This window comes from Artemia sp. Qi Xiang Cuo, chromosome 10 (assembly GCF_049724085.1).
Source record: "Artemia sp. Qi Xiang Cuo chromosome 10, ASM4972408v1, whole genome shotgun sequence".
Lineage (NCBI taxonomy): Eukaryota > Metazoa > Arthropoda > Branchiopoda > Anostraca > Artemiidae > Artemia > Artemia sp. Qi Xiang Cuo.
The window spans coordinates 20,830,896-20,855,663 of NC_142803.1; the positions used below are offsets into that span (position 1 = coordinate 20,830,896).

At 36.8% G+C, this 24,768-nt stretch overlaps 1 protein-coding gene across 1 annotated transcript in view; it reads left to right on the forward strand.

The window, feature by feature from the left end:
* LOC148947572 (uncharacterized) overlaps positions 1-24,768 on the forward strand; it is a 248,227-nt gene that overhangs the window by 77,694 nt on the left and 145,765 nt on the right. Inside the window, exon 4 of the mRNA XM_089096156.1 lies at positions 2,737-2,916. Within this exon, the coding sequence (XP_088952282.1) occupies positions 2,737-2,916 (180 nt within the window). The remainder of the gene's footprint in view (positions 1-2,736; positions 2,917-24,768) is intronic.

Sequence of the window (24,768 nt, forward strand, 5' to 3'; positions counted from 1 at the left end):
GTTGAAAGTAATTGGAGGAAGACCCCCCTCCCCCAATTCCCATCATTTCCCCAAATATTTCTGACCAACATTTTGATATATTCATGTTGTTCGACGTAGTTGAAAGGTCTGAAAATTTGAGGATGACACCCCCCCCCGATAGCCCTCAGGACAAGGATCATAAATTATGCCATTGGGCATATAACATTTTTATAAAAAGTTTTGTTATAGAAGCTTCAAAAAGGCCTCACTTGAATGGAAATTGAGAGGACTAGTGGCTTTTTGTTAGTCGAAAGTGATCAGAGGGCAAATGCCTCCCCACGCCCGTCATTTCCCCAAACGCTTTCAATTAAAATTTGAGATTGCCAGTTTGTTCAACGTATTAAAAGATCTCATTCGTATAATAGCTCATTCGTTGGAAATTGAAAGGGCTAGTGCCCTTTTTAATAGTCGAAAATTTTCGGAGGGCTACTAATCCCCCCTCCCATGTTCTCCTCTTCCCCAAACACATCCAATAAAAATTTTGAGATAGGCATTTTGTTCAACGTAATTGTAAGGTCCATAAATTATATCTTTGAGGATGACACCCCCCCAGTGGCCCTCAGGGCAAGGGCTGTAAGTCCTTATATAATAAGTAAGATAATAGTAAGATAAGTTTTATATAGAAAAACTGATCGTATATACTTCGGAGGAGGGTTCATTGTATTGGTAATCAGAATTCCTAGTGTCCTTTTCAAGATCGAGAGTTATGGAAGGGTGGATACCCCCCCCCAGCCTCGTATTGTTTTTATAGACAGGCTTGTCGTATAAACTTAAAAAGGGGCTATTCGATTGAAAATTGAAAGAGCTAGTGCCATTTTTATAGTAGAAAATGATTGGATGGCAACTAACCCCCCTGTCACGCCCACCATTTCCCCAAACACGTCCAATCAAAAATTTGGGATAGCTATTTTGTCAACGTAGTTGAAAGTTCTGGAAATTAGGTCTTTGAGAATGACAACCCCCCCACAGCCCTCAGGATAGGGGTTGTAAGCTATGCGATGGGGGCACATAAGGTTTTTATGGAAAGTGTTGTTGTAGAAACTTCAAAAAGGACTCATTCGATTGGAAATTGAAAGGGCTATTGCCCTTTTTAATAGTCGAAAGTGATTGAAGGGAAACTTTCACGCCCACTATTTCCCCGAACACATTCAATCAAAATTTGAGATAGCCATTTTGTTTAACGTAGTTGAAAGGTCCGGAAATTATGTCTTTAAGGATGACAAACCTCCCACAACCCCCAGGGCAAAGGTTGTAAGTTATATCCTGGGGGCATATGAGGTTCTTATAGAAAGCATTGTCGTAGAAACTTCAAAAAGGGCTCATTCAATTGGGAATTGAGAGGGCTGGTGCCGTTATTATTAGTCACAAGCAATTTGAGGGCGAATGCCCCCCTCCCCACACCCATCATTTCCTCAAACACTTCGGATCAACATTCTGATATAGCCATTTTTTTGAACGTAGTAGAAGAGTCGGGTAATTGTGTCTATGAGTATGACGACCCCCCACAGCCCTCAGGGGTAAGGCTTTAAGTTGTGCCCTGGGGGCATATGAGGTTTTTATTGAAAGCGTTATCGTAAAAACTTCAAAAAGAGCTCATTCGATTGGAAATTGAGAGGATTATTGCACTTTTAACAGTCGAGAGTAATCGGAGGGAGAATCACCCCCCCCCACGCCCATCATTTCCAAAACATTTTCGATCACAATTTTAATATGGCCATTTTTTCAAAATACGTGAAAGGTCTGGAAATTATGTCTTTGAGGATAAAAAATCCCCCAGCCCTCAGGGCAAGGGTTGTAAGTTATGTCCTGGGTACATATAAGGTTTTTATAGAGAGCATGGTCATATAAACTTCAGAGGGGGCACATTGGATTGGTAATCAGACGCACTAGCGCTCTTTTTAAGAGTCAAAGTGATCGTAGGGCGGCTACAAACCCCCCCCTCACCACGCAAAGACACACGTCGTATTGTCCCAAAATGTATCTACTAGAAATTTTGAGATAGCCATTCTGTTCTAAATAGTGTAAATATCATATAACAAGGCTTTCGGGGTTGAAACAAACATGGTTATTTAACTTTAGAAGAGGCTCAGTCTTTTTCCCTGAAAATATTTAAAATGAATAGAATAAAATAATCTACCAAGCATACAACTACCACATATCAGCATCAATAAATAAATGAAACCGAAAACAAACTGAAATTAAAATAAATAACAGAGTTAAACTCAAAACGAGTAGGAATTTATATGAGCAGGGTTATAAACCCCTATGCTTTCTGTAAGCCAGAATATAATTTGTACTTTACTACAAACATTTTTTTAATGTTTTCATTTTATAACTTTAAGAAATAAAAAATTAATTGATATTTTAAGGAATAAATATCAGCATATGTATATTAAAATGACAATGCCCATTTTTTTTCTTAAATTCACTTGAATTTTTCGAATTTGAATTAAATTTTAATTTAATTTCAATGAAGTTTAACTTTAAATTTAACTTTGAATTTAAATTCATTTGAATTTCTCAGGATTTAAAACGCGATATATATCATCATTTTCCGCGATATATATAATCGCGATATATTAAAACGCGATATATATCATCGATATATATCATCAAAACGCGATATATATCATATATATCGATCATATCATCTGAACTTAAACTCAAACAATAACTTGTATTAACTGGAATTTTTCCTTTTTAATTTTTTCCTAGGAATTTGGAATGATGTATGAAATAGCAATAGGAGCTGGAAACAATACATATTCGTCAATACGAAAGGGAAAAGTTGGTTCCCTGTTGGACAAGAATTTTACAAGAACTATTGGTATCCTAGACGATGAACAGTGGAAAGGTTTTTGGATATATCATAACCAAGAGACTGGAGCAATCCAAGTATGCATATCTTTTTTCTTATTATCTTCTTATTCTGGTCCGAAAACATTGATTATAATCCACGTATATTTTGTCAGTTTTGGAGCTGAGACCATACAGCTTAAATATATATATTTCAAATGATTCCAAGTTGAATTGTCAAAACACACATCAAAGATACTAAGCTTAATGATCAAATATAAATTGGTACAATAATTAATATTGTAAATATAATTGTAATTGATCATGTAAAAATTCATGCATTTCTACATTCATTTGTAATGAAGGCAAAAAAAAAAAATATTCGTTTGTTCTCTATATTCTATGTAAGCTTAAAACCATAAATCTGTCAAAAATGTTTGGGTACTTTCTTGTAGTATAAACAATACGAGCTTTTTTTTAAGGGTTCTTGGCTATCAACTAATTTTCTTTCTGTTCCCGAAAAGAATTAATTTTAAACGATTCTAAGTTGAATCGTCAAAATACATGTACAAGAAACTAATGTTAATGGACAAATATGAATCGGTCAAATAAACAATAATGAAAATTTAATTACAATTGACCATATTAAAGTTCATGAATTTCTGTATACTTCTGGAATGAAAGCAAAAAAAAGAGAGAAAACAAAGCACCAGCAAAAATTATGTGTTTGTTCTCTGTATTCTGTAAAATCTTAAAATCATATGTCTGGCATAAATGATACTCAAATAATACTTTCTCGTATAGAAATATTGTTGCTTTTTTTTTCAAAAGGTCTCTTGAGTATCAAATAATTTTCTTCCTGTTAACCAAAACATAAATGCAAGAACTCAACTTACAAGAGCAGGAAACTAGTGCTAGTGTCAAAACCCTCAACGCCATCTAGCATTTGGCGAAACTTGACATTTTTTCAGTATAATTATACGAATAAATAATTTGATTTTCCTAGTTGGTAAAAGGTCGTTGATGGTTTTTGGGGCTAACACTAACGTCAGTTTACACTCTTATTCAGATGTTAAGTCCTCTTACGTGAGAGAAACTGAAAATGTGTAGGTTTTTTTTTTTTAGTATAACCAGTTCAGTGGTATAGAATTGAAACTGCTTTCGTATCAACTTTCGGATTGCTTCTAGTGAGTAGTACAACTAAGTTTCAGGTCGTCGTAAATTAAATAAAACAGGAATTCGAAACTATGTATTTCTGTGCATCAGAGGGCATTGCCTCTGACGCACAGAAAAAGGGACGCTCACGAAATTATCGGACTTAACTAATCGATACTTCAATTGACCTCACCGACTAGTAGTGTCGGGGAGGGTGGGGGCTGACAGTCTATTTTTCGATCCTCACAAAAGAGTATACTCCTTGGCGAAAACCTTTGAGTAGTCTACTGGAAGTAGTTTTCATGTACACAACTTTAAGCAGTCGGCGGAGCAACGCTGCTGCTTCTGTAGGTTATTTCTTCTCGGATTAAATGTAGCTAGAGAATTGCAAGAAATAAAAAAAAATATAATTTTGTACCTGTAAATTCCCTGAATTCCATAGTGCTTCCAGTGTTTTTGCTTATTAAACAGCATAAAAAAAAATATGAAACTGGCCTATGTCCCAAAGTAAAATTTTAAGGGATCATGTGGTGTTGCACCCATAGAGGGCCAGAAGAATTCCAGGGCCTGGAGAATCTCATCGAAAATTCCAGATTAAAACTATGTATGTCTTATAGATTCGAAAGTAATAAACTTCGAAAAGTCAACCACAAGACCCCAAATGTTGGTTTGTTTGCTTATTTAGTTTACTTGAGATTATTCAAAGACTCCTGAAATTTTGTATAAATATTTAAGTTTGGGCAAAGAGAACGACTGAGAAAGATCTGGTTGACATCCAACCCATAGGTTGTTAGGGGTCTCCTGTAATGTTGTCATCATCTGATCTTGTCAGCACATCTACCCGTTGCAGGGTCTCAACAGAATTTTATGGTAAATAATAGCTAGTGTCTTATATCATCCGGACCTTCAGAACTGAACTTCTCTTAGCCAGATGTAACGTTTAATGTCCTGGTTACACCGCTCTAGAACCTAGAACAAATTAGGAAACTGATTAGGAAGAACTGTCAGGAAAGAAGTTGGAAGAAATGGGTCACTGAATTGTTCCTTTTCGGAATCTGGGATCCACCCAGCCTTTTTGGAGAGAGGGACTCATAAATTATAGTCATCGAGATATTAACGCACTAAAAATTGTTGTCAGATTTCCACAAAAATCTAGAAAGTCGCAAGGTAGTCACACAGCTAGTCTGGCTATGTTATTGTAAATTGAAGACCGGCAAAATCGATGCAGAATGCAAGGGTATACGGGAGTATTCTATCGATGTTAAAATTAAATAGCACCATCTAGTCGTATCCAAGATTAATTTAAAGATGTATTTTAGGACGGGATAGGTTTGGGGAAAAAAGATTATTTTTTTTATGGCGGAACGGAGCCATACACTTTGGATTTAGCAAAAGATTTGTTAGGAGGGAAAGCTGAAAAGCAGGTAGGAAAATTAGAGGAAAAGCCTTAAGATTGATAAAAGAGATAGGGATATTTTTTTAAAGAAGCTTTAGATACATAAATATTCTGAAGCAAATGGAATGTAAAGGAAATAGAGAAAGCATCAAATTGCCACTTAAGGAAGTATGAAATAGGGGCTAAGGGTATAAGATAAGATTTTGTTCATTATCAATACACATACAATAATACACTGTGCTAGTCCCCCCAAAGGCTCCTTGGCCTGTAATTATTGGAGTATATACGGAATAGTAAACTCAGAGAACCATAGCCAATTACTTACTGAGATAAAAAAAGAAGAAGAAAAAAAAACAGTACAAAAAAAAAAAAATTAAACATCAATAAAGCATAACATAATTCATTTCTCTGCATATTATTCTCAAATCAAGTGATCTTCATACCCTTCACAATCTACTGGTCACAATCAGATTATACAGAAAAACGGAAAAGAAAAACAGAAACGAAAAACAATTCTTGAAAAACAATTGCCAACCATTCAAAACAGAAAAGTAAGCCACGAGAAAAAAAAAACACTTATGCTCACAGTCACAGAAAGAAGAGCAAAAGGGAGAATAAAAGAAAATATAAATAAATAAAAATTATAAAAAAGGGTTGATTCAGGAAAAATTAAAAATTTATTCAGGCAAAAGTAAAGAAAATTAATCACATGAAAGAAAATCGCCAAGGATCTGAAATACACAGCAAGCCGACATAGTATGATGTTGTATTGTCATACTAAGAAATTGAGAAAAAATAGTCAGCCCGAGCCTATCCCAGCCCCAGTTAAAGATATAAAAAGGAGCATCGGTTTTTTTTTATAATAAAGGTGTTAAAGAGGGACGGACAGATCATCTTGATGTGTGCTAGGCCATGATAAAGTCACAGGAAATGATATAGAAGACAATGAAAATGCTCGATATTTGGGGACTGAAGAAAAATTTATTAGGAGGACTTAGATACGGTACTAAAGGGATTGAAAATAATAAGGTTTCGGGTGCTGATGGTATGGTTTTCAAATCTGGTTAATACTTAAAAAGAACTCTTTCGCAGGATATGATCTGCGTTGCGCAGGTACCAATCTCCTTATTCAATCCCTTCGGCTGGGAGTGCAACATCTGCATTGGGACAAATCATTCGACGCTTCCCTTGTTTTTCCCCTAGATTTTGCCAGGTACCCATTTAGAGCTGGGTTGACTCTGGCAGAGCTTACAGGGTCAAACCATTGACCCCATCCCAAACCAAAGAATCAGCAACACCAGGGCTTGAAGTTTTAATTGTTCCTTTACTACTGTTGGCAGCTCATTGCAGCACTAAGCTATCTGAGACCAAGAACGTCACACATGCTCCTCTTCCAGACCAAACGATTCAAAGCTTCTTCTTTACTGACTCCTCCCATAACTTCCAATTTCCTTTAAATCATTTTTATGGCCTTTCACCACCCCATTTTCATAATCTCACAGATTTAAAAGAGGAGTTACAGGATCACTTCGTCTGTCAACCATTAGGAGAAACGGTAGATCTGACTGTTGTAAATCAAACAACTAATGCTCTCTTACATTTTAGCCGCTAATGTTTTCCGCAAGTCTTCTAGTCAGGTTTGACGAGCCTTGGTAACGAATTGTTGGATTTTTTTGTTGCTAACAAGAAGCTTACAATTCACAAAATTGATCTTTGTTGCACTAACTGACACCAGTCCAACCCAAGAATAGGCTCCTTCAGGTTCAAAGAAAAGATGAAATTATCAACATCTGAGCAAGCACTTCGTTTGAATGACTGTTTATCAAGCAATAAGATCTGCAGAAAACGTGGCTTGATACCACCAAGCCTATAAGTTTCAAGGGCTAAAGGGGAAAAGAGGTTAGGGGGTTAAGTCACGTTTTAAGGATGATGAATGACGGGCTGCCGAAAATTGTGATTCTTGGCCGTTTATCTTGGGCCTGAGAGAAAGCAGGACATTTTCGAATCGAGGGGTAAGAGGTTTTAAGAAAAGATTTAACAGAAATTGAATATAGTAAATAGGATAGAGATCTTTACAGAAGAGAAAAAAAGAGTGACGCTTTTGACAGACTAAGATGGAGGCTTGTTGGCCTCAGGGTTTAGTGATTATTTTCTTAGTAATGGTAGTGGTAGAATTCCCATTTTAATCGCTGTCGTTTTGAAGTCCTTAATTATTGTTATCCCAGCATACTTTACCAGAAAAGGTTTGTCAAACCTCAACCAAAATTGGTGGGAAGTAAGATTGATACTTGTCTCCTCTTCTACGAGAAGCAATTGTCAGATCTCAACAATTTTTAGTGCGAAGTATAAGTAAGTGTCTTAGTAGGTTTTCTGACTCTTATATACCCCACAGACTCTGTGTGGGAAACAAAAGCTTCGTGAGAAACATAGCTAGTCCGTACCTGTACCTTTTTGGTCTCCCCTGTGTCTTACCTCTATTGGGAATGGGAGACTGGTGACTAGGAATGGGAGAGAAAACACTTTAATTTTGTTATCACAATACATACCAGAATGGATTATAGGCTCAAAAAGAAAACTTGGTTGGTAACTGGAATTAACTTGAGTCGGGTGACACGTCATCAGTGTATCAATAGAAGAGACAATTGAGTCTCAACTGGACTTGACTGTTGGCAACAGCTAGTCGTGTTTTTATGGGGATCTGGGAACAATCATACTTGGTTGGGACATTCTAAGACAAATAATCCTTGAATCCCAACCAAACTTTGTCCATTGAACACTTGAAGTCCTAGATATGCATTCTTAGAACATAAGACTGATTCAATGTATTTGAATGATAAGGATGGTGAGCGTAAAAATCTTGCGTCAAGACTTCTTTTTTGAGGGTGTCACATACTTACCAAACTTAGAGGGAAATAAGAACCAGTATAGTTTTTTTTTATTCTGGTTTTGGACGTCAAAGATTGCGATGATGTTCTTCTTCTAACGTAATATTTCTTTCTGCTTCACCTTCATTTTTGACTCGTTTTGATTCTCACTGTCTCTTGTCTTCTAACAGAACAATCTTTATTCTTTGCTGTAATTTTCTACACGTTCTGATATTCGCTTTTACTTGTCTGCTAACCCTACAATTCTTGGTTCTTCACTTTCATTTTTGACATGTTCTGATTCCTGCTGTTGCTTGTTATTCTCGCTGCCACTTATCTTCCAACTACAAATTTCTTTTTCTCACTGTCTTATATCTTCTAACCACATATTTCGTTGCTATTTATTTAAATTTTGATTCGTTCTGACCCTCATTGTCGCATATCTTGTAACTGCATATTTTTGTGTTCTTCACTTTTGTTTTTGGGTCGTTGTAATTCTCGCTGCCATTTTATCTTTTAGCCACACAATTCTTTATTCTTTAATTTTTTTTTATTCGTTGTAATTGTTATTTTCGCAAGTATTGTATCTATATATTTCTTTGTTCTTGATTTTCGTGTATCATTACTTCAGACATTTTTTTTCAATTGCCTTTGCCTTATCTGCTCAGATTGGTCTTGTCACTTTGGATGGTCTAGGTTGTTCATTTTCACCCATAAATTTATATTTCTGAGGTCGTTCTTTCGATCTTGTCTCATTTGATTGTCCAGTTAGTTCATTTTGAGCATACGTTTTTGTCGTCTTTTGTCCTCATTTTGAGCTTATGTTAATTAGGTTTTTGTCCTCTAAATATTATGAAGCTGTTGAAAATGCCTTTTGAAATTTACATCACGGAATATGAATACATAAATTTACATATTTCCAAGTTTTTGTTCAGTATAATTCTTCTAAAATTGATTGAAAATCTAATTTCCTTGTGTCTTCTCTTTCAATCGACATAATTGCTAAACTAATTAATCTATTCTTATTCATTGTTGATAACAAATAGTCTTTGATTGGTTTTACCCTGGAAAATGATCTCTCTCCAAAAGCAACGCTTACTGGAATTGTTAAGAATATTTCTCAATTTCGAAGAAATATGGTCGTTTTGATGGCTGTAAGGGACCGTTTCAAACACGCGGCCTGATTTCTGCCCTATCGTTCTAATCACCCCTTTTCCGGCCCTGGGCACAGGAAGTTCAGTTTAGCTGCTTTCTTGATTGTTTTCAATGACATTTTTTCAACAATTCAAACTTAAATGAGTATGACTATGAGGTCACGCACTTCAAAGGATTTTAAAATTCTACTCCAAGTATCTGCTTTTATTGAGGTCAGGGCCATATCCAGGATTTTTGTCTGGGAGGATATTTCTGTACGGGAGGGGGCTAGAAAAGGCTACACAAAACTCAACAGAAATTTGTTTATATACATTTTTTTAACGATTTCATTTTTTAGCTGACAAGGGGGGTGGGTTATAGCTTTATAGCTGTAGATTATCCCAGGTTTCTACTCTCCCTGGGGGGAGAGATGGTTTTACTATTTATGTCTTTAGAAACGCTTGTCATATACCATACAGAAGGAAAATATTCGCTTTCTCTTAAAAAGCAAAACAAATTATCATAAAATAAGACATGATCTCACAATATTTGGTTGATAAAGAATTCACCTGAGAGTGAAATTATTTTGTTCCGCGAGAAACTAAGATTCTGTAGATCTCCAATCTAGCATATTTTTTTCCGCTCTTTCGAACTGTCCATGTGGGGAACCATGAGTATGAGCCTCTGTTGTTTAGCAGCAGTAAATCTGTCTGATCCTAATGGACACGTCAGCACTTTTTCTGAGAGCGAAATTATTCTACGAGCAAACTATTCTTACCCCTTTTATTATTTTCTTTATCAATGACAGCCAAAGAAAGAGAAAAAAATCTGATATAATTTTAGTAACTGGACAATGGAGTGCTCGAAAAAAAGACTTTGAGATCTTTATTTGTGTTTTTCTAAGATTGAGCTTTCAAGCTGTAGGGCAATTCCACTCTCAGGTCTGAGTTGTATTTCGTTCATTCAGACCTTGGTCACGGTTGTATTACTCAAGTTGCATTACTCAGTTTTACGGCGCAGATGTTTGTTTTGTCGGAATACATGGGGCTGAGATGCATAGGGCTCAGATGAATAAGGATTCCTTAGATTGCCCCATAATTCTTATTGCCCACAATATTATGAAAAATACAATTCTTTGGTATTTTCATCAATAAGTTCGGAAAAATTTCACCCCACCTAGATTTTAGATACTTTTTTGGCGTCCTCGTTTAAAAAAAAGAAGAAGAATAAAAAGAAGAAAAACTTTAAAAAAACACAAACATTCATAAATATTCCATTCTAATTTTTTACATTCTAATTTTATAAAAATATTCCATTCTAATATTCCATTCTAATTATTCAATTCCATTAATAACTTTTCCCTTTATAATTGTTCCATTCCATTCATAAATTAATCCATTCCATTCCACATCAAATTTTTCAGAACCGCGAAACAGATAATTAAAGTGGAGGCTTTGAAAATACAGAGATGTGTACAAAAAAGGGTTCATTTTTATTATTGCTTTGTCTGCATAACACTATTTTTCTTGAGTTTTCTATTCATTTGGCAAACAAAAAACCTGAGAATAAGCAAAAACGTCTTTCCTCCGTAATGCATAGCCGCATAAGCGGCTTTGCAACCGAATACCATGGGTCATATTCTCTGTAATATCTCGTGGGGTGAGGCGCAGGAAGTTCGCTTTAGCTGCTTTCTTTGTCGTTTCCAACGACATATATAATATTTTTTCCAACAATCCAAACTTAATTGGATATGACTATGAGTTCACACGCTCTTCTAAGGGTTTCGAAAAGTCTTCTACAAATGTCTACTTGCATTGAGGTCAGGACTAAAGAGTAAGGGTAACTTATAGATATACCAGATGGTATAAAAGTTACCCAAACTCTATGGTCAGGGCCGTATTCAGGATGCTTGTTCAGGGGAGGGGGCTACAAAAAATTACAAAGCGAAGCAAAATTTGTTAGCGTATATTTTTGTTACTTTTGAGCGAATTGGACAAAAATTTCAGGGATGGGGTGAGGTTCAAAACTGCATAACTCCTCCTCTGGATTCAGCCTTATTGAGGAATTAAAAATTACTGGCTCTGTACCTGAGGTTACATAGCAAGTGTTAATCAAACAGTTCGTGGTAACGAACTGTAAGTAAGGAGCGACCCGGCTCAATGGTAACCGAAACTCTAGAAACAGGATTTTGATACCAATAGGTGCATCAAAAGAATCAGATTTTAATACTGATTTCAAATATATAAGTTACATCAAGGTTTGTTCTACCCATCAAAAGTTACGCGCCTGAGAAAATTTGCCTGTTTTTGAAAAAGGGGGAAAGACTCCCTAAAAGTTATAGAACCTTAATAAAAATCACACCATCATATTCAGCGTATCAGAGAACCCTACTGTAGAGGTTTCAAGCTCCAATCTACAAAAATGTGGAATTTTACATTTTTTGCCAGAAGAAAGGTCACGGATGCGTGTTTATTTATTTATTTTTTTTCCCAGGGGTGATCGTATCGACCCAGTGGTCCTAGAATATCGTGAGAGGGCTCATTGGAATGTAATTGAAAGTTCTAGTGCCCTTTTTAAGTGACCAAAAAAATGGAGGGCAACCACGCACATTTTTTCCCAAAGTCACCCGATCAAAATTTTGAAATAGCCATTTTGTTCAGCATGATCGAAAATATTATAACTATATCTTTTAGGATGACTTAATTCCCCGAAGGTCCCGGGGGAACGGCTGAAAGTTATGAACTTTACCCAATGTTAACATATAGTGTTGGTTATTGGGAAGTATACAGACGTTTTGAGGGGGAATTTGTTCTGGTAGTGGGGGGGGGAGGGGGTGGGTGGGTGGGTGGGTCAGGGTTATATGGGAGGATCTCTCCATGAAGGAAGTTTTCATGGGGGAAAGGAAATTGCTATGAAGGGGGCACCGGATTTCCTAGCATTATTTAAAAAAAAGATCAGAAATTAAATAAAAAAAACAAGTTTTTCAACTGAAAGTAAGGAGCAACATCAAAACTTAAAACGAACAGAAAATATTACGTATATGATTGGGTTCACCCGCTAGTCAATACCTAGCTCTTTAAGCCAAAGATTTTTTAGTACTTTCATAAGAGCTATTTATTCTAATGAACGGCCTTTGTGATAAAAGGGTCATTTTTAAAGAATTGGAACAAAATTCGAGCTTTAGCTTAAAGAGCAAGGTATTGACTAGGGGGTGAATCTCCTAATATACGTATTAAAAATATATGAATATAGAAGTTCGTTGTTACGTAAGTAGAGATGCCCCTATTGATCGTGACATGACCACGTGGTTTATGGTTTTCTCACTGAGAATGGAAAAACAGTTTTTTTCTCACTTGAAAAAACAGGAACTTTCTCACATTTATGGATGTTTTTATGGATTATTATGTCTGTTTTATGGTTTTTTGTCAGTGAGAATTTGGAAAACAGAAATTTTCTCAAATTTAGGTCTGTTTTCTTGGATTTCTATGTGGGTTGGTCTATTTATTTTATGTTTTTAATGTATGTCAACAGTAATTTATTGATGATTTTATGGTTTTTGTCAGTGAGAATGGAAAAACAGGAACTTTCTCACATTTATGTCTGTTTTTACGGTTTTTGTCAGTGAGAATGAAAAAACAGGAACTTTCTCACTTTGATGGATGTTAAAAGCAATTTATGCATGTTTTTATGGTTCGTTGTCAGTGAGAATGAAAAAACAGGAACTTTCTCACATTTATGGATGTCAACAGCAATTTATGTCTGTTTTATGATTCATTGTCAGTGAGAATGTACATGCTCGACGCGAATGTTATGAGATTGTTTGGCTAACCTAACTTGAGAAATTGATTTACATAATCGGTGGGGGAATTACTGGTCCACGAAAGGGGAATTAAGAAACAATCATGGCTTCTTTGATCTTTAGGCTAACCTAACCTGAGAACTTGATTTACATAATCGGCGGGGAAATTATTGATTCACGAAGGGGGAATTAAGAAACAAACATGGCTTCTTTGATCTTTAGGCTAACCTAACCTGAGAACTTGATTTACATAATCGGCGGGGCAATTATTGATTCACGAAGGGGGAATTAAGAAACATTATGGTTTCTTTAATCTTTAGGCATGAGGGATTTATTTATTATTGTTGTTTTGGACAAGTGCATGCTAGGGATGAATGTCAAGGTGTCCTGGAATAGGAAACTAGAAGTACATGCATCCTTCTCAGCCAATCAGCGAGTCGGATACATCCTCCTTCTCAGCCAATCAGAGAGCTGGTTACATATGGTTTTCCCCGTTACATAACAATTCGCCCATTGAGATTTCGTATATAACGGGCATGCATTGTGATTAAATTATCAGAAAGTATTGTGACAAAATTGAAACAACAATGAATGTTATTGATGAACTTGAAGCCTTGGCAGCCACAATTAGCAATGTGAGTACATTTTCATTTTTTATTTTCGAAATAAAATTATTTTTCTTGGTCACCCTCTACTATATTTAGGTAAGTACCTCCTCCCCCCCCCACAAACCAAACCACCGTGCAATCTTTATACTCACTAGGAAACATAAAATATGTTCTTTTTATTACCTAAACCTAACACCCCTCCGACCCCCACTCTGTTTTTACATGTATAATTCTTGCTAATAGAAATATTTCTCTTTTTTTCGATAAATTTATTCTTTATGTAAGCCTATCAAAAAGTGACATTCATTTTCTGTCTATTCCCATAGCTATTAATAAACTGTTTCCATTTAAGCCACCACCGCCGCTTACTTGACTCAAAAACATTTTCCCGCAATGATTTGAACAGCTGACACCCCACAATTGCATTTCATGCTTGTTAATCGTTAACGTTAGTGACTTAACCAAAAGGTTTCAACGATAAAAAGGATTTGTTTTTCTCTTTCTCAAATTAAAACGGTTTTAAGCAAAAAGAGATTACTGTTTATTAAGCTTGTGGATTCGTAACCTGTATTTGACGGAGAAGTGGTGAACCGGGACTATTTCCAAAAATAATTACCAACAATATATTTAGGACATTGGTGAAAAGGGGGGGGGGGTTTGACATGCCTCAATTCTATCGCCATTATTGTAAAATGAAAACAAAGTGTTTGCATGAAAAGTAAGGTTAGGTTGGGATGTCTGTGAATAAGTCTTTTTTTTTATTAATTAAAATAGCATTTGATTTCTGAGTTTAGTATATTTTTATTTCTTGCTTTACTGAAAATACTGGCGTAGGGGGGGGGGGCTTTCTTAGTGATAAATTCTTTTATAGAAAAAAATATAGTTCGTGTGGACGGTGATAATAATTTTCCTTATTTTAAAAAAGGGGGAAATTATTTCAATACTAACTTTTTTCTCTCCTTTAAGGCAAATTGTGAAGAATGCCCGTCGCCACCACCCAGTAATAGAGCAAGGGCTAATAATGCAGCCCCTGCGAAGGCGACAGTCATACAATATGGTCGCTGGCCGAATCCTCCTAAACAAGTGATGCCTGCCCAAGCCATGCTGGAATGTAGTATCGCTTGCACATCCGCTCTCCTTGGACCTCTAATAGCTGCCACCTCAACGCTAGGTCAGGAGGTTACCCTCCAGCATGCTATGTCAGATCCATCCGATACCCAAGCCCAGACGGATTTTGCAAATGTAAGCATTTTTTCCTACCTATCATATAGAAATATCTATCAATTTCTTTCAACTTTTTTAGGCCTGGTCTACATGTACCATTTTGGAGCACTGTGTAAAATTCTATCACAGTTGGATATTGAAAGATTTTTTCTCCCCAAAGGAAATATAATGTTTCTCCCCTTTTGAATCATGTCAAGTGCATGCATTCACCCTTTGCCAAATTAGATTAGTGAAGCCAAAAAAAATGCACTATATCCCGCTCATAATAAGTAGCAAAATCCATTGCATTATAAATTGCTTTATTAGCGAATGGCTCACATTGCCTCTACAATAAAAAAAAAACTTTCTATCTGAACGAGTTGTGTATCATAAGAGGAGATGGCTATCCTTTTCAATTCATGTTTTTTTTTTCCCATAGCAGATTAAGAGTATTGATATCAATTTTTATTTGGAGAGATTGTTTGAACAGTATCAAATTTCCGCCTTCTATGTCATGCGACGTTTTAGACTGTAAATATCTTATAATAATATAAGATATGCTATGGGCCCACGAGAAGTGCCGCAGGCCGGGAAAGCGCCGCGGGAAGCGCTGCGGGCCCGAGAAGCGCCGCGAAAAGCGCTGCGAGAAGCGCCGCGGGGAAGCGCTGCGAGAAGCGCCGCGGGAAGTGCTGCGAGAAGCGCTGTGGGGAAGTGCCGCGAAAAAAACAACAAAAAACACTAGGGCTGATTTGAACACTTTGAAAATAAGCTATTTTTTTTTCTTGAACAAAATCAAATTGCAGCCTTCTATGTAAAACGGCGTTTTAGATTGTAAATATCTTATATTAAGTTGGATTTTCTTTAAGTTGAATTAACTAAATGCTACTCTTCACATACTGCTACTACTACTACTACTACTACTACTAAGCGCTCACTTTAAATAATAATCCAAATTTTAAAAGAAGTAGGGGTGATTTGAACAATTTGAAAATAAGCTATTTTTTCATTTATAGATTGGACGACCATTGGTCCCTACTCTTTGTCTTCCCCCTCATCAGTTGGAGAAGGTGAGGAGCTCTACAACAACATTTCACCATGGAGTGATATCGCCAATTCCGATGAAATATCTGATAATATTGATGAGTATTTAAATGATTTTTTAAATGTAGATAATAGCACAGTTGAGCTGGGGGACTTGACCCCAAATACACTATAGCCTTTAAATGACTTCACAAACGAATTAACTGGGAACCCTTCTCCTCCTCCAGCCTCCGATACCCTAACGAGTCCACTTCAAACAACTGAAGTGGAGCATAGCCCAAATATTGTTGAACAACTTGGGGGAGGCGGTGATATACAAGAGGGGATACAACTTTTCCCGATTTTCAATTGACCAACACATTTTTAAATGCAATAGTTGTTTACACTGCGTCTTTTGGAGACCCTTTTAATTCACTTATGGGGGGAAAATTTGTTTTTGACCCCGTAGAAATTGTGCACAACTATGTAGATAAAATTCGTGCACTACTGGAGAAGCAAATTCAATTGGAGGGGAGAGCTTCAATTGAGGTCTCTATTGTTTTAAAGGTATTCTATTTAAATCAGGGGAAAAGTAAAGTTTATTATCACTATGTACATTCTGAAATGTGTGTGGTTTTTTCGAAATTGAAAAAGTTTGAGGGTGTTTTCATGGAATGGGTAGATCAAATTATAACGCATCTTGAGAACTTTAACGAAAACGGGAGTGGGTCTCTAGTTCTTTTTGTTGAAAATTTAAGTTTTAATATTTGTAAATTTAAGAAAGATTTTATTTTAAGAGGGGGGGGGGCAGGTAGGGAAAGGGCAGTAGTTTTAAAATATAATCCAGATCTAGAAGGTCTGTTCTTGTTCCCCGTGAGTTCCCCGACATTACCATCGTCGAGGACAATGGGCCACAAGGATGGTTCTTTGAAGTTGACGGTCACATTCCGCTGGCGCTTCACGATTCAGTCAAAGATTTTGTCTTTCCCTGTATCAATCGGCCCGTGAGCAGGGACTCTCTGAGTCCCTACAATTGATCATTGGTTGAGGATATGAGGATGCACTGGACTCCTTCTAAACAGATTGCTGATTTGGACTCTAAGGAGAATATCGTTGTTCACCATGTGCTTTTGCACTGGATGGTGAGAAATGGTTTCAAAATCACCAAAATACACAGGGTCCTGCAGTTCAATCAGCGACCATATTTAAAAACTTTTATCGACACTTTTGTCGATAAACGCTCTAAGGCAAATTCAAAGGTGGAGAAGGAAATGTACAAGCTCATCCTAAATTCAGCGTTTGGCAAAATGTGTGAAAGCGTTCGTAATAGATCTCGCTGCGACGTCGTGACTGACCCTCTAGAGTGTACACGAATTATTGCCGATCCCACTTTTACATCATTCACGAGCATAAAGATAGATATGGTTCTTCTACACAGGCGAAAGCGAAATATGGTACTAATCAGTAATAGAGTGGTCGGAAGTTCAGTACTCGAAATGTAAGAGAGTCTCTTGCAGTTCTTTTTTGACAATTTTTGTATGGTGCCCTTGCACAAGGAGGGGGAGGTTTAACTTTACTATGGGGATACAGATTCTCTGCTGCTAAAGGTAAATGGGACTGAATATTTATTGGGTAATTTATAAAGGGGGAACACATCAGCTCGCGGATGGATTTCACCAACTGGAATCCATCACTCTACCCCGAGTTGGTGAAACGTCAAGCCCCCAACCAACTATTAATGTTAAAATCAGAGACGGGGAGTGAATTGATATCCAGGGGGGTGTTCCCGGGTCCCAAAGTTTATTGCGTTGAAACTCATAGTGGGGATGAAAAAAAGGCGTGTAAAAGGGGTGCCTACACACTTTGTAAAGAGCAATTTCAACATGAGTGTGTACAGAGACTGTGTAGAAAGTAGCCTAGTGCCGAGAGCACAAGTGCTTGCAATTCGCTCTCTACAGTATAGAAATTATACTGTGAGAGTGGAAAAGAATGCAGTGTCATGTATATCCGACAAAGTCTATGGGCTCGAGAATGGTGTGAGTGTCCTACCTCATGGCCACTACCGTATTTCAGACCGAGTTGAATGCATAGACTATCGCAATCAACTTGGTCTGGATAAATTAACCTAACTTGAACTAACCCAACCACTAACCAACTAACCACCACCAACCCGTTACCGCGGCCGGCCGGCCTTCGGCTCCACGGCCCTGGGGGGGGATCCCACCTTTAAATTCACTATAATGTTCAACTGTGCTATCCTGTGATTTTCAAGTGTTTTTTTGTTGTTGTTGTTGTATAGAAAAGTCTTTTTTTTGTACAGAAATGTGTTTCAAGACAATAAGTGCTGCTGATGGACAAAAGTGTTGTACAGAAAAGTGTTTTTTTTTAAGACAATAAGTGTTGCTTTTCATGGACAAAAGTGTTTTTTTTATTTATATTGTACATAGAGTGTTATCATTGCAGTTCATGTTGAACAAATAGAGTTTTCATGTTGACCATGAAATTTTGTCAACTGTTCTTGTTGAACAAGTGTTATTTTTATCGTTGCAGTTCACGTTGAACAAATATTTGTTTTCATGCAGTGCTGAAATAAATGCATCCATGAAATATTGTTTTTTGTTGTAGTTGAATAGATATATCAATGGTGAAACTAATGCTACTTATTCATTGGACATACATGATTTATACTTAGTTACATTTCAACTACTGTCAGCAGCATGTATCAATTTAAAACACCCTGCAGATTGTTTGTCCGCGAGCACTCAATGTTAGAGAAAACAATGCTCATAGCTAAAATAATTCAAAATTGCGATAAAATGTTTTTGGAAAAACCGAAAAAAATCTACTATTGTTATAGTATTTGGCAGGAGTCCTATGATAAAATAAAAGCTATTGCCACATCCATACCAATACAATTCATACGGGGATTTGATGTTTTCAATAGTATTGAACCGAACTCGTGGCTGATTATTGATGATTTGGCTGAATCCATTGAACAGTTCTCACAGGAAATGCTACAACTGTTCACCGTTTGCTCCCATCATGAACACATCTCCATAACCCTAGTTTTACACAATCTGTTTCATCAGAGCAAATGTATGCGAACCCTTGCTTTGAATTGCACCGTCTATATTATCTATCTAGTCATGCGGGATTATATCTAACTCCTAACTCTAAAAAAAAACAATTAACCCCGCGCGCATAAGATTATGGTGTAAGCGTACACACAGGCGACAAGCAATCCCAATGGTTACATTTTGCTGGATCTTAATCAGAGCACGCCCGAGGATCTATGTGTAGTCACCGACATTTTCAACAATGAAATTACAGTACATCTTCCAGTGAACAGTAGAAAAGGCTATTAGTTGCCATTATGACACTGAAGAAACTACAAGAACAACGGCATTTATTTTCCGTTTTAGGCACTTCAAAACCTCCGCTTAGGAAGGCTATACTCAAACATGGTGTGGACAATGATTTCATTAATCTAATATCTGAACTTTGTTTAAATTTAACGGCGGGCAATATTCAACTGTCAGATGATTTTATAAAAGAGAAAAAACAACATCGTTCCATTGCACGCGCCTGGAATTTTAAAAACAAGGGAAAAAAATTTCAATGAACACAGCTCCTTCAAGCAGGCGGTAGCTTTTTCACACTTATACTGCCAATAATTGCAGGACTTGTAAACAGTTTTCTCTAGAGAATGGCTAAACCCTATAAATTGACACCATTTGAACTTGTCCTCTCGCCCGTAAAACATTTTGAAGACAATATAAGCAAATTCATTGATGAGAATATTGCCGATGACAAAAAACTACTTTTACTCCAAGAAGCATTGCGACGTTTGTACAAACATAAACCCTATCGTGAGAGACCCACCGTCGCCACTGATCCCTCTAAACAGGAAACATCTCCTCAAGATCCAGCGCAATCAAAGGAGAAAGAATTGAATTCGATTGTATCGAAAATTGGAAACCTATTGACAGTGACCTATCGAGAACAGAGTAAAAGAATATTATCTTATCTCATGCTTGAAACTGCTGATTAACATCAAGTTCAAGTCGATGGCGCAGGGGAACGAATTATAATTCATGAAAAAGGTTACAATCTAGTTGATTTAATTTGTGATATGGTGACGAATCGTAAAGGAGTTTTATCCTTTGACAATAATCTATACACCTTTCTAAGTGTATCAAACTTTCCCAAAAGTCTTATTGGCAATAAGTAAATTCTAAAGAAACTAAGAGAATATAGTCCTCCTCCAACACCAACACCAACATCATTTAAAAAAGAAGAACAAGATTCAATATTTGAAAATACTAGCACCACTGATTTTACAACACCTGTGGCTGCTAGTCAAAAGCGAAGACGAATTGATTCACCCTCCAGTGTGCAAAAGGGGAGTGGACATTACACTACGTGTTTACGATCAAAATGGATGAAGTTCTGAAAGGTGTCTATGAAAATATTGGAGAAGCGGGAAGTTTAAGTTCTCCCAAAACGCTTTCTAAAGCTGTCTCTGGCATCACCTCATTGAAAAAAGTAAAAGAGTATCTAGAGAATGAACCGAGTTAAACACTGCATCGGAGTCACAGGCTTCGTAGCAAACAATATCGACAAACTAAAGCCTTTTTCCCACTGCATATAATGCAAACGGATCTTTTAACTTTAGACGCAGTTCAACGGCATCACAATGCACCCTATAAATATATTCTGGTGGCAATCAGTGTCTTTAGTCGCTATGCCTATGCCATTCCACTGCGATCAAAGAGAGGTGTTGAAGTTGCTCGGGCCATTGAAAGTATTCTTGAACAGGATTCGTATAGAAAAATTCAATTGGATCGTGGCAGTGAATTTGTTAATCCCCATGTGCAAAAGGTTCTTTTGAAATATAATACAACACTTTATCATAGTCACATCCTGATAAAGGCTACATTGGCTGAACGATTAATAAGAACGATTCGTCTATTAATTTCAAGATATTGTAGCCTGAAAAATACATCGGCTTTTATTCATGATTTAGATAAAATCATGCAGATATACAACCATCGACCTCATCGATCTCTGTCCAACTCAAGCCCTCTGAATGTTCACTACAGTGAAAATACATTTGATGCTTTTTTAAAGCAATACTCCAATGGCAATGAGAAGAAAAAGAAGAAATTCAATGTTGGTGATACTGTTCGAATTAATAGTACCACCAATATTTTTGAAAAGGGGAATTATTTATGGGGCACTGAACTTTTTAAAGTGTCCAAAATCCTAGACACCGAACTCACGACATATCGACTGCGAGACACCAAAGATGATGAGATTCTTGGTGGTTTTTATGAATATGAACTGCAAAAAGTTAGAAACACTAGTGAAATGTATCAAATTGAAAAGATATTAAAGAGTCGTACTCGTAGGGGCAAGAGACAGTTGCTTGTTCGCTGGCTAGGATACAACTCAGATTTTGATTCTTGGGTCAGGACTGAAGATATTAACAATGCCCAATGATTTCTATATGACTTTCATGTCCAATGTTTCTGATCCTCTCTACAATGACTTGAATAGAACAAGTGATTTTTGGACGAAACTCTCCCCCACCATCAAATTTGACGACAATGGAAAGTATGAAGTGGCTCTTGTCGACTGTATTCTCAAAAATACCTACGACATCCTGAGAACGGATCGTAAATATGAAATAAAAATTAGACCCTATGATTGGCCGCCACCACCATCCTCAAGTGATCAAGAGCAAATTCAAAAAATCAATTGGATGGATTATCCATATATTGAATTACCATACGAGGAACTCACCTGTATGAACGATTTATGTCGTTCTATTAATAAAAGAATTTCCGCTCGTAAAAAAGGAGGTTTTCATTTCAACTATTCAAAGGAGGAGGGCAAGATCTAAATTAGTTCACCGATTGCCAGTGAAAAGGTTATTCTCAATTATAACCTAAAGGATGTTCTTGACTTTAAGCTCAATATAGTCAATGGCAAAAGTGCCGGAAACACTAATTTCATTTTCGCTGACTACCCGCCTGCTTTCTCAACAGAACCTTGTATATTTTTCTATGCCTGATTTATTGAAACATTACGGGCTGGTTATTCAAATGTTCCCCTTCCACGAGTTCTTGAACGAAAAACCAATCAAGAACATATTCACCACTACAATATAAAGCATCTTCAGTATATTCCCGTAAACACTTCCTATTTGGAACTCTGTCAGTTAACACTAAGAACCAAATTGGGTGATCCCATAGCAATTTCAAAAGGTTTGGCTGTGATTACATGCCATTTTCGTCCTGTCGTTCAAAAGCAAGATGTCTAATAAAAAAGTGGTATTCACTTGTCCTGATATTGACTGCTATGTTAATACTCTTGGCCCAAGACAACAGGGCAATGGATTGGACTACTACAAGGGTCGCTCGTCAATGTCTGGCTATGGTCTTGGTAGTTGGTTTGCTAAGCTCTTTCGCTCTTCACTACGACTGGCTAGAAAATATCTTGTACCGGCTGCGACAGATTTTGCATCCTCTACACTATACGATTGGGGCTCTGGCAAGGATTTTAAAAAAAGTGCTTCGGAAAATCTTAGGTCCAGTGCACGAACCCTTCTTAATAGATGAAAAAAGACTTGTGAATGTTTAAAAAGACCGAGTAATAATGAGTCCTAAATCAGGCTTTGCACGTATTATTGACTAGTGACATCATCCCTCCGTTCAAAGAAAAGAAGGAAAAAGCCATAACATATGGTAAGAAGACAAAGGAACCACAGGAAGAGAATTATTCGGCCAGACCTGCATTTCTTCTCATAAGTTTTGCTCTCTGCCACATAAGGATTCTCAACCTTCAATCACCGCCTCATTGAATCTATTCAATGCTGAAAATGTTGATGTGAGTGTCAAGCATGGATACTATGAACAATTCTATCCTCAACAACCCCTCTCTGATAATATACTTTCAAATTTATTTCCATGAAGACTACTTTATGGACATGTCTTCAACATTTATAGATTTGCAAATGAAAGTCCGGAAATCCGATAATACAATGCCATTTCGGGCCGATGGAATATCCTATGAAAATTTTATATTACATAATTTATTTCTTCAAATTAGTTTCTACATCAATGGCACGCTGGTGAGCACAAGCAACAATCTCTCAAATTATACAAGCTATATGCAATTCATGCTGATGATATCCAAGTCATAAAAGGAATTGAGAGGCACCTCCAATGGATATGAATATATTACTAATACTGATAGTACAGATGCACTTAAAAATGCTACAACTAGTGAATTATATCCAGTTGGAAAAATATATCATAAAATATTTAATATACCCCAATGGCTGCCACCCAATGTTAAAGTGGATATAAAACTAACGCTTGCACCATCCAATTTCATATTGAGAAAAAAACTTGCTGCCAATCCTGATGTAAGTCTCTCCCTCACCTCGGCAATACTTCATGTACGCAAACAACAGGTCATGAGTTCTGTTGCTTTGGCCGTGGAAAAACTGAGAGCCAATGGCAACAATATTAAACTACTTGTTCCTCATACAATCACCAATCAACGTCATATTGCACTGGGCTCACGCACCTTCACCGATTCATCCTTTATCAATGGTGAAATTCCGTCAAAACTTGCTTTGGCATTTGTAAAAAGCGCCAGTGCAATAGGATCATGGACTGAATGCCCAAGTAAATTCAAGATGTTTGGACTTTCATCTCTTGTGTGTAAAGTGAATAGTATCCCATTCTATAATCTGTCCTTTGATAATTCCTTTAGAACATCTTACGAGTTGCCCATGCAAACCCTAGATCATGAGTCAACTATTTGAAAATGGTATAACTGATGATATGTTTGCTAAAACACATGGTATCATTGTACTGGATTTGTCTGGCACGCAGGATATGAGTATAGTACGTACGGGGACTGTGTGTTTAGAGTGTACATTTACCGATCCATTGGCTGAGAGTATTGCACTAATCTCACTAAATCAATATCACACCTATTGCGAAATCACTCCCAAAGGTAGTGTTCTACTAGACCTGGCACCATGAACACCAGTCAAATAATCAATGTATTTAATATGGACCCCTACATGTCCCAATACAAATCCTATTGTCTACCCTCGGACTTTCTAAGAAAAATTCAAAGTGTCAACAATACCTTGATTATTGTTAATAGCAGTCCGTCGACTGTGCTGACGGGTCATTGGCTGTGCATCATTCAAACAATGAAGACGATTGAATTTTTTGATCCTCTTGGTCTACCCTATACATTCTACACGCCTCACATCAGCAACTATATTGAGAGCAGTGGGAAAACTATTATTCAAAATCGGAAGAGGGTGCAGGATCTGACGACTAAAAGCTGTGGCTTCCATGCACTACTATATTTTGTGTTCCGATGTCGCGGCTATACTTACAAGCAGTTTCTCCACATTTATGGTGACAGTCCTCGTCTGAATGACTTTCTAGTGGAAAATATCCTCTCAGACCTATACAGTATTGATTTCAGTGCCCTAAGAGTAAAGTGCTAAAAAAATGTTTGTGAATTTGTTTATTAATAAAATGCATGCATATACAACAATGTCTTTAAATCTTCACTTTAGATTTCTTCATCGATGTATAGGCAACTGTCGTGAACCACTAATGTCGGTAAATCATTTGGATTCACTGTATATTGATCTTGATTGACTGCAAAGTCAGGGTCACATTTTCTGCAGTACAATGTAACTTCACTCTTGTCAAATCTCTTTGTATAGTCAAT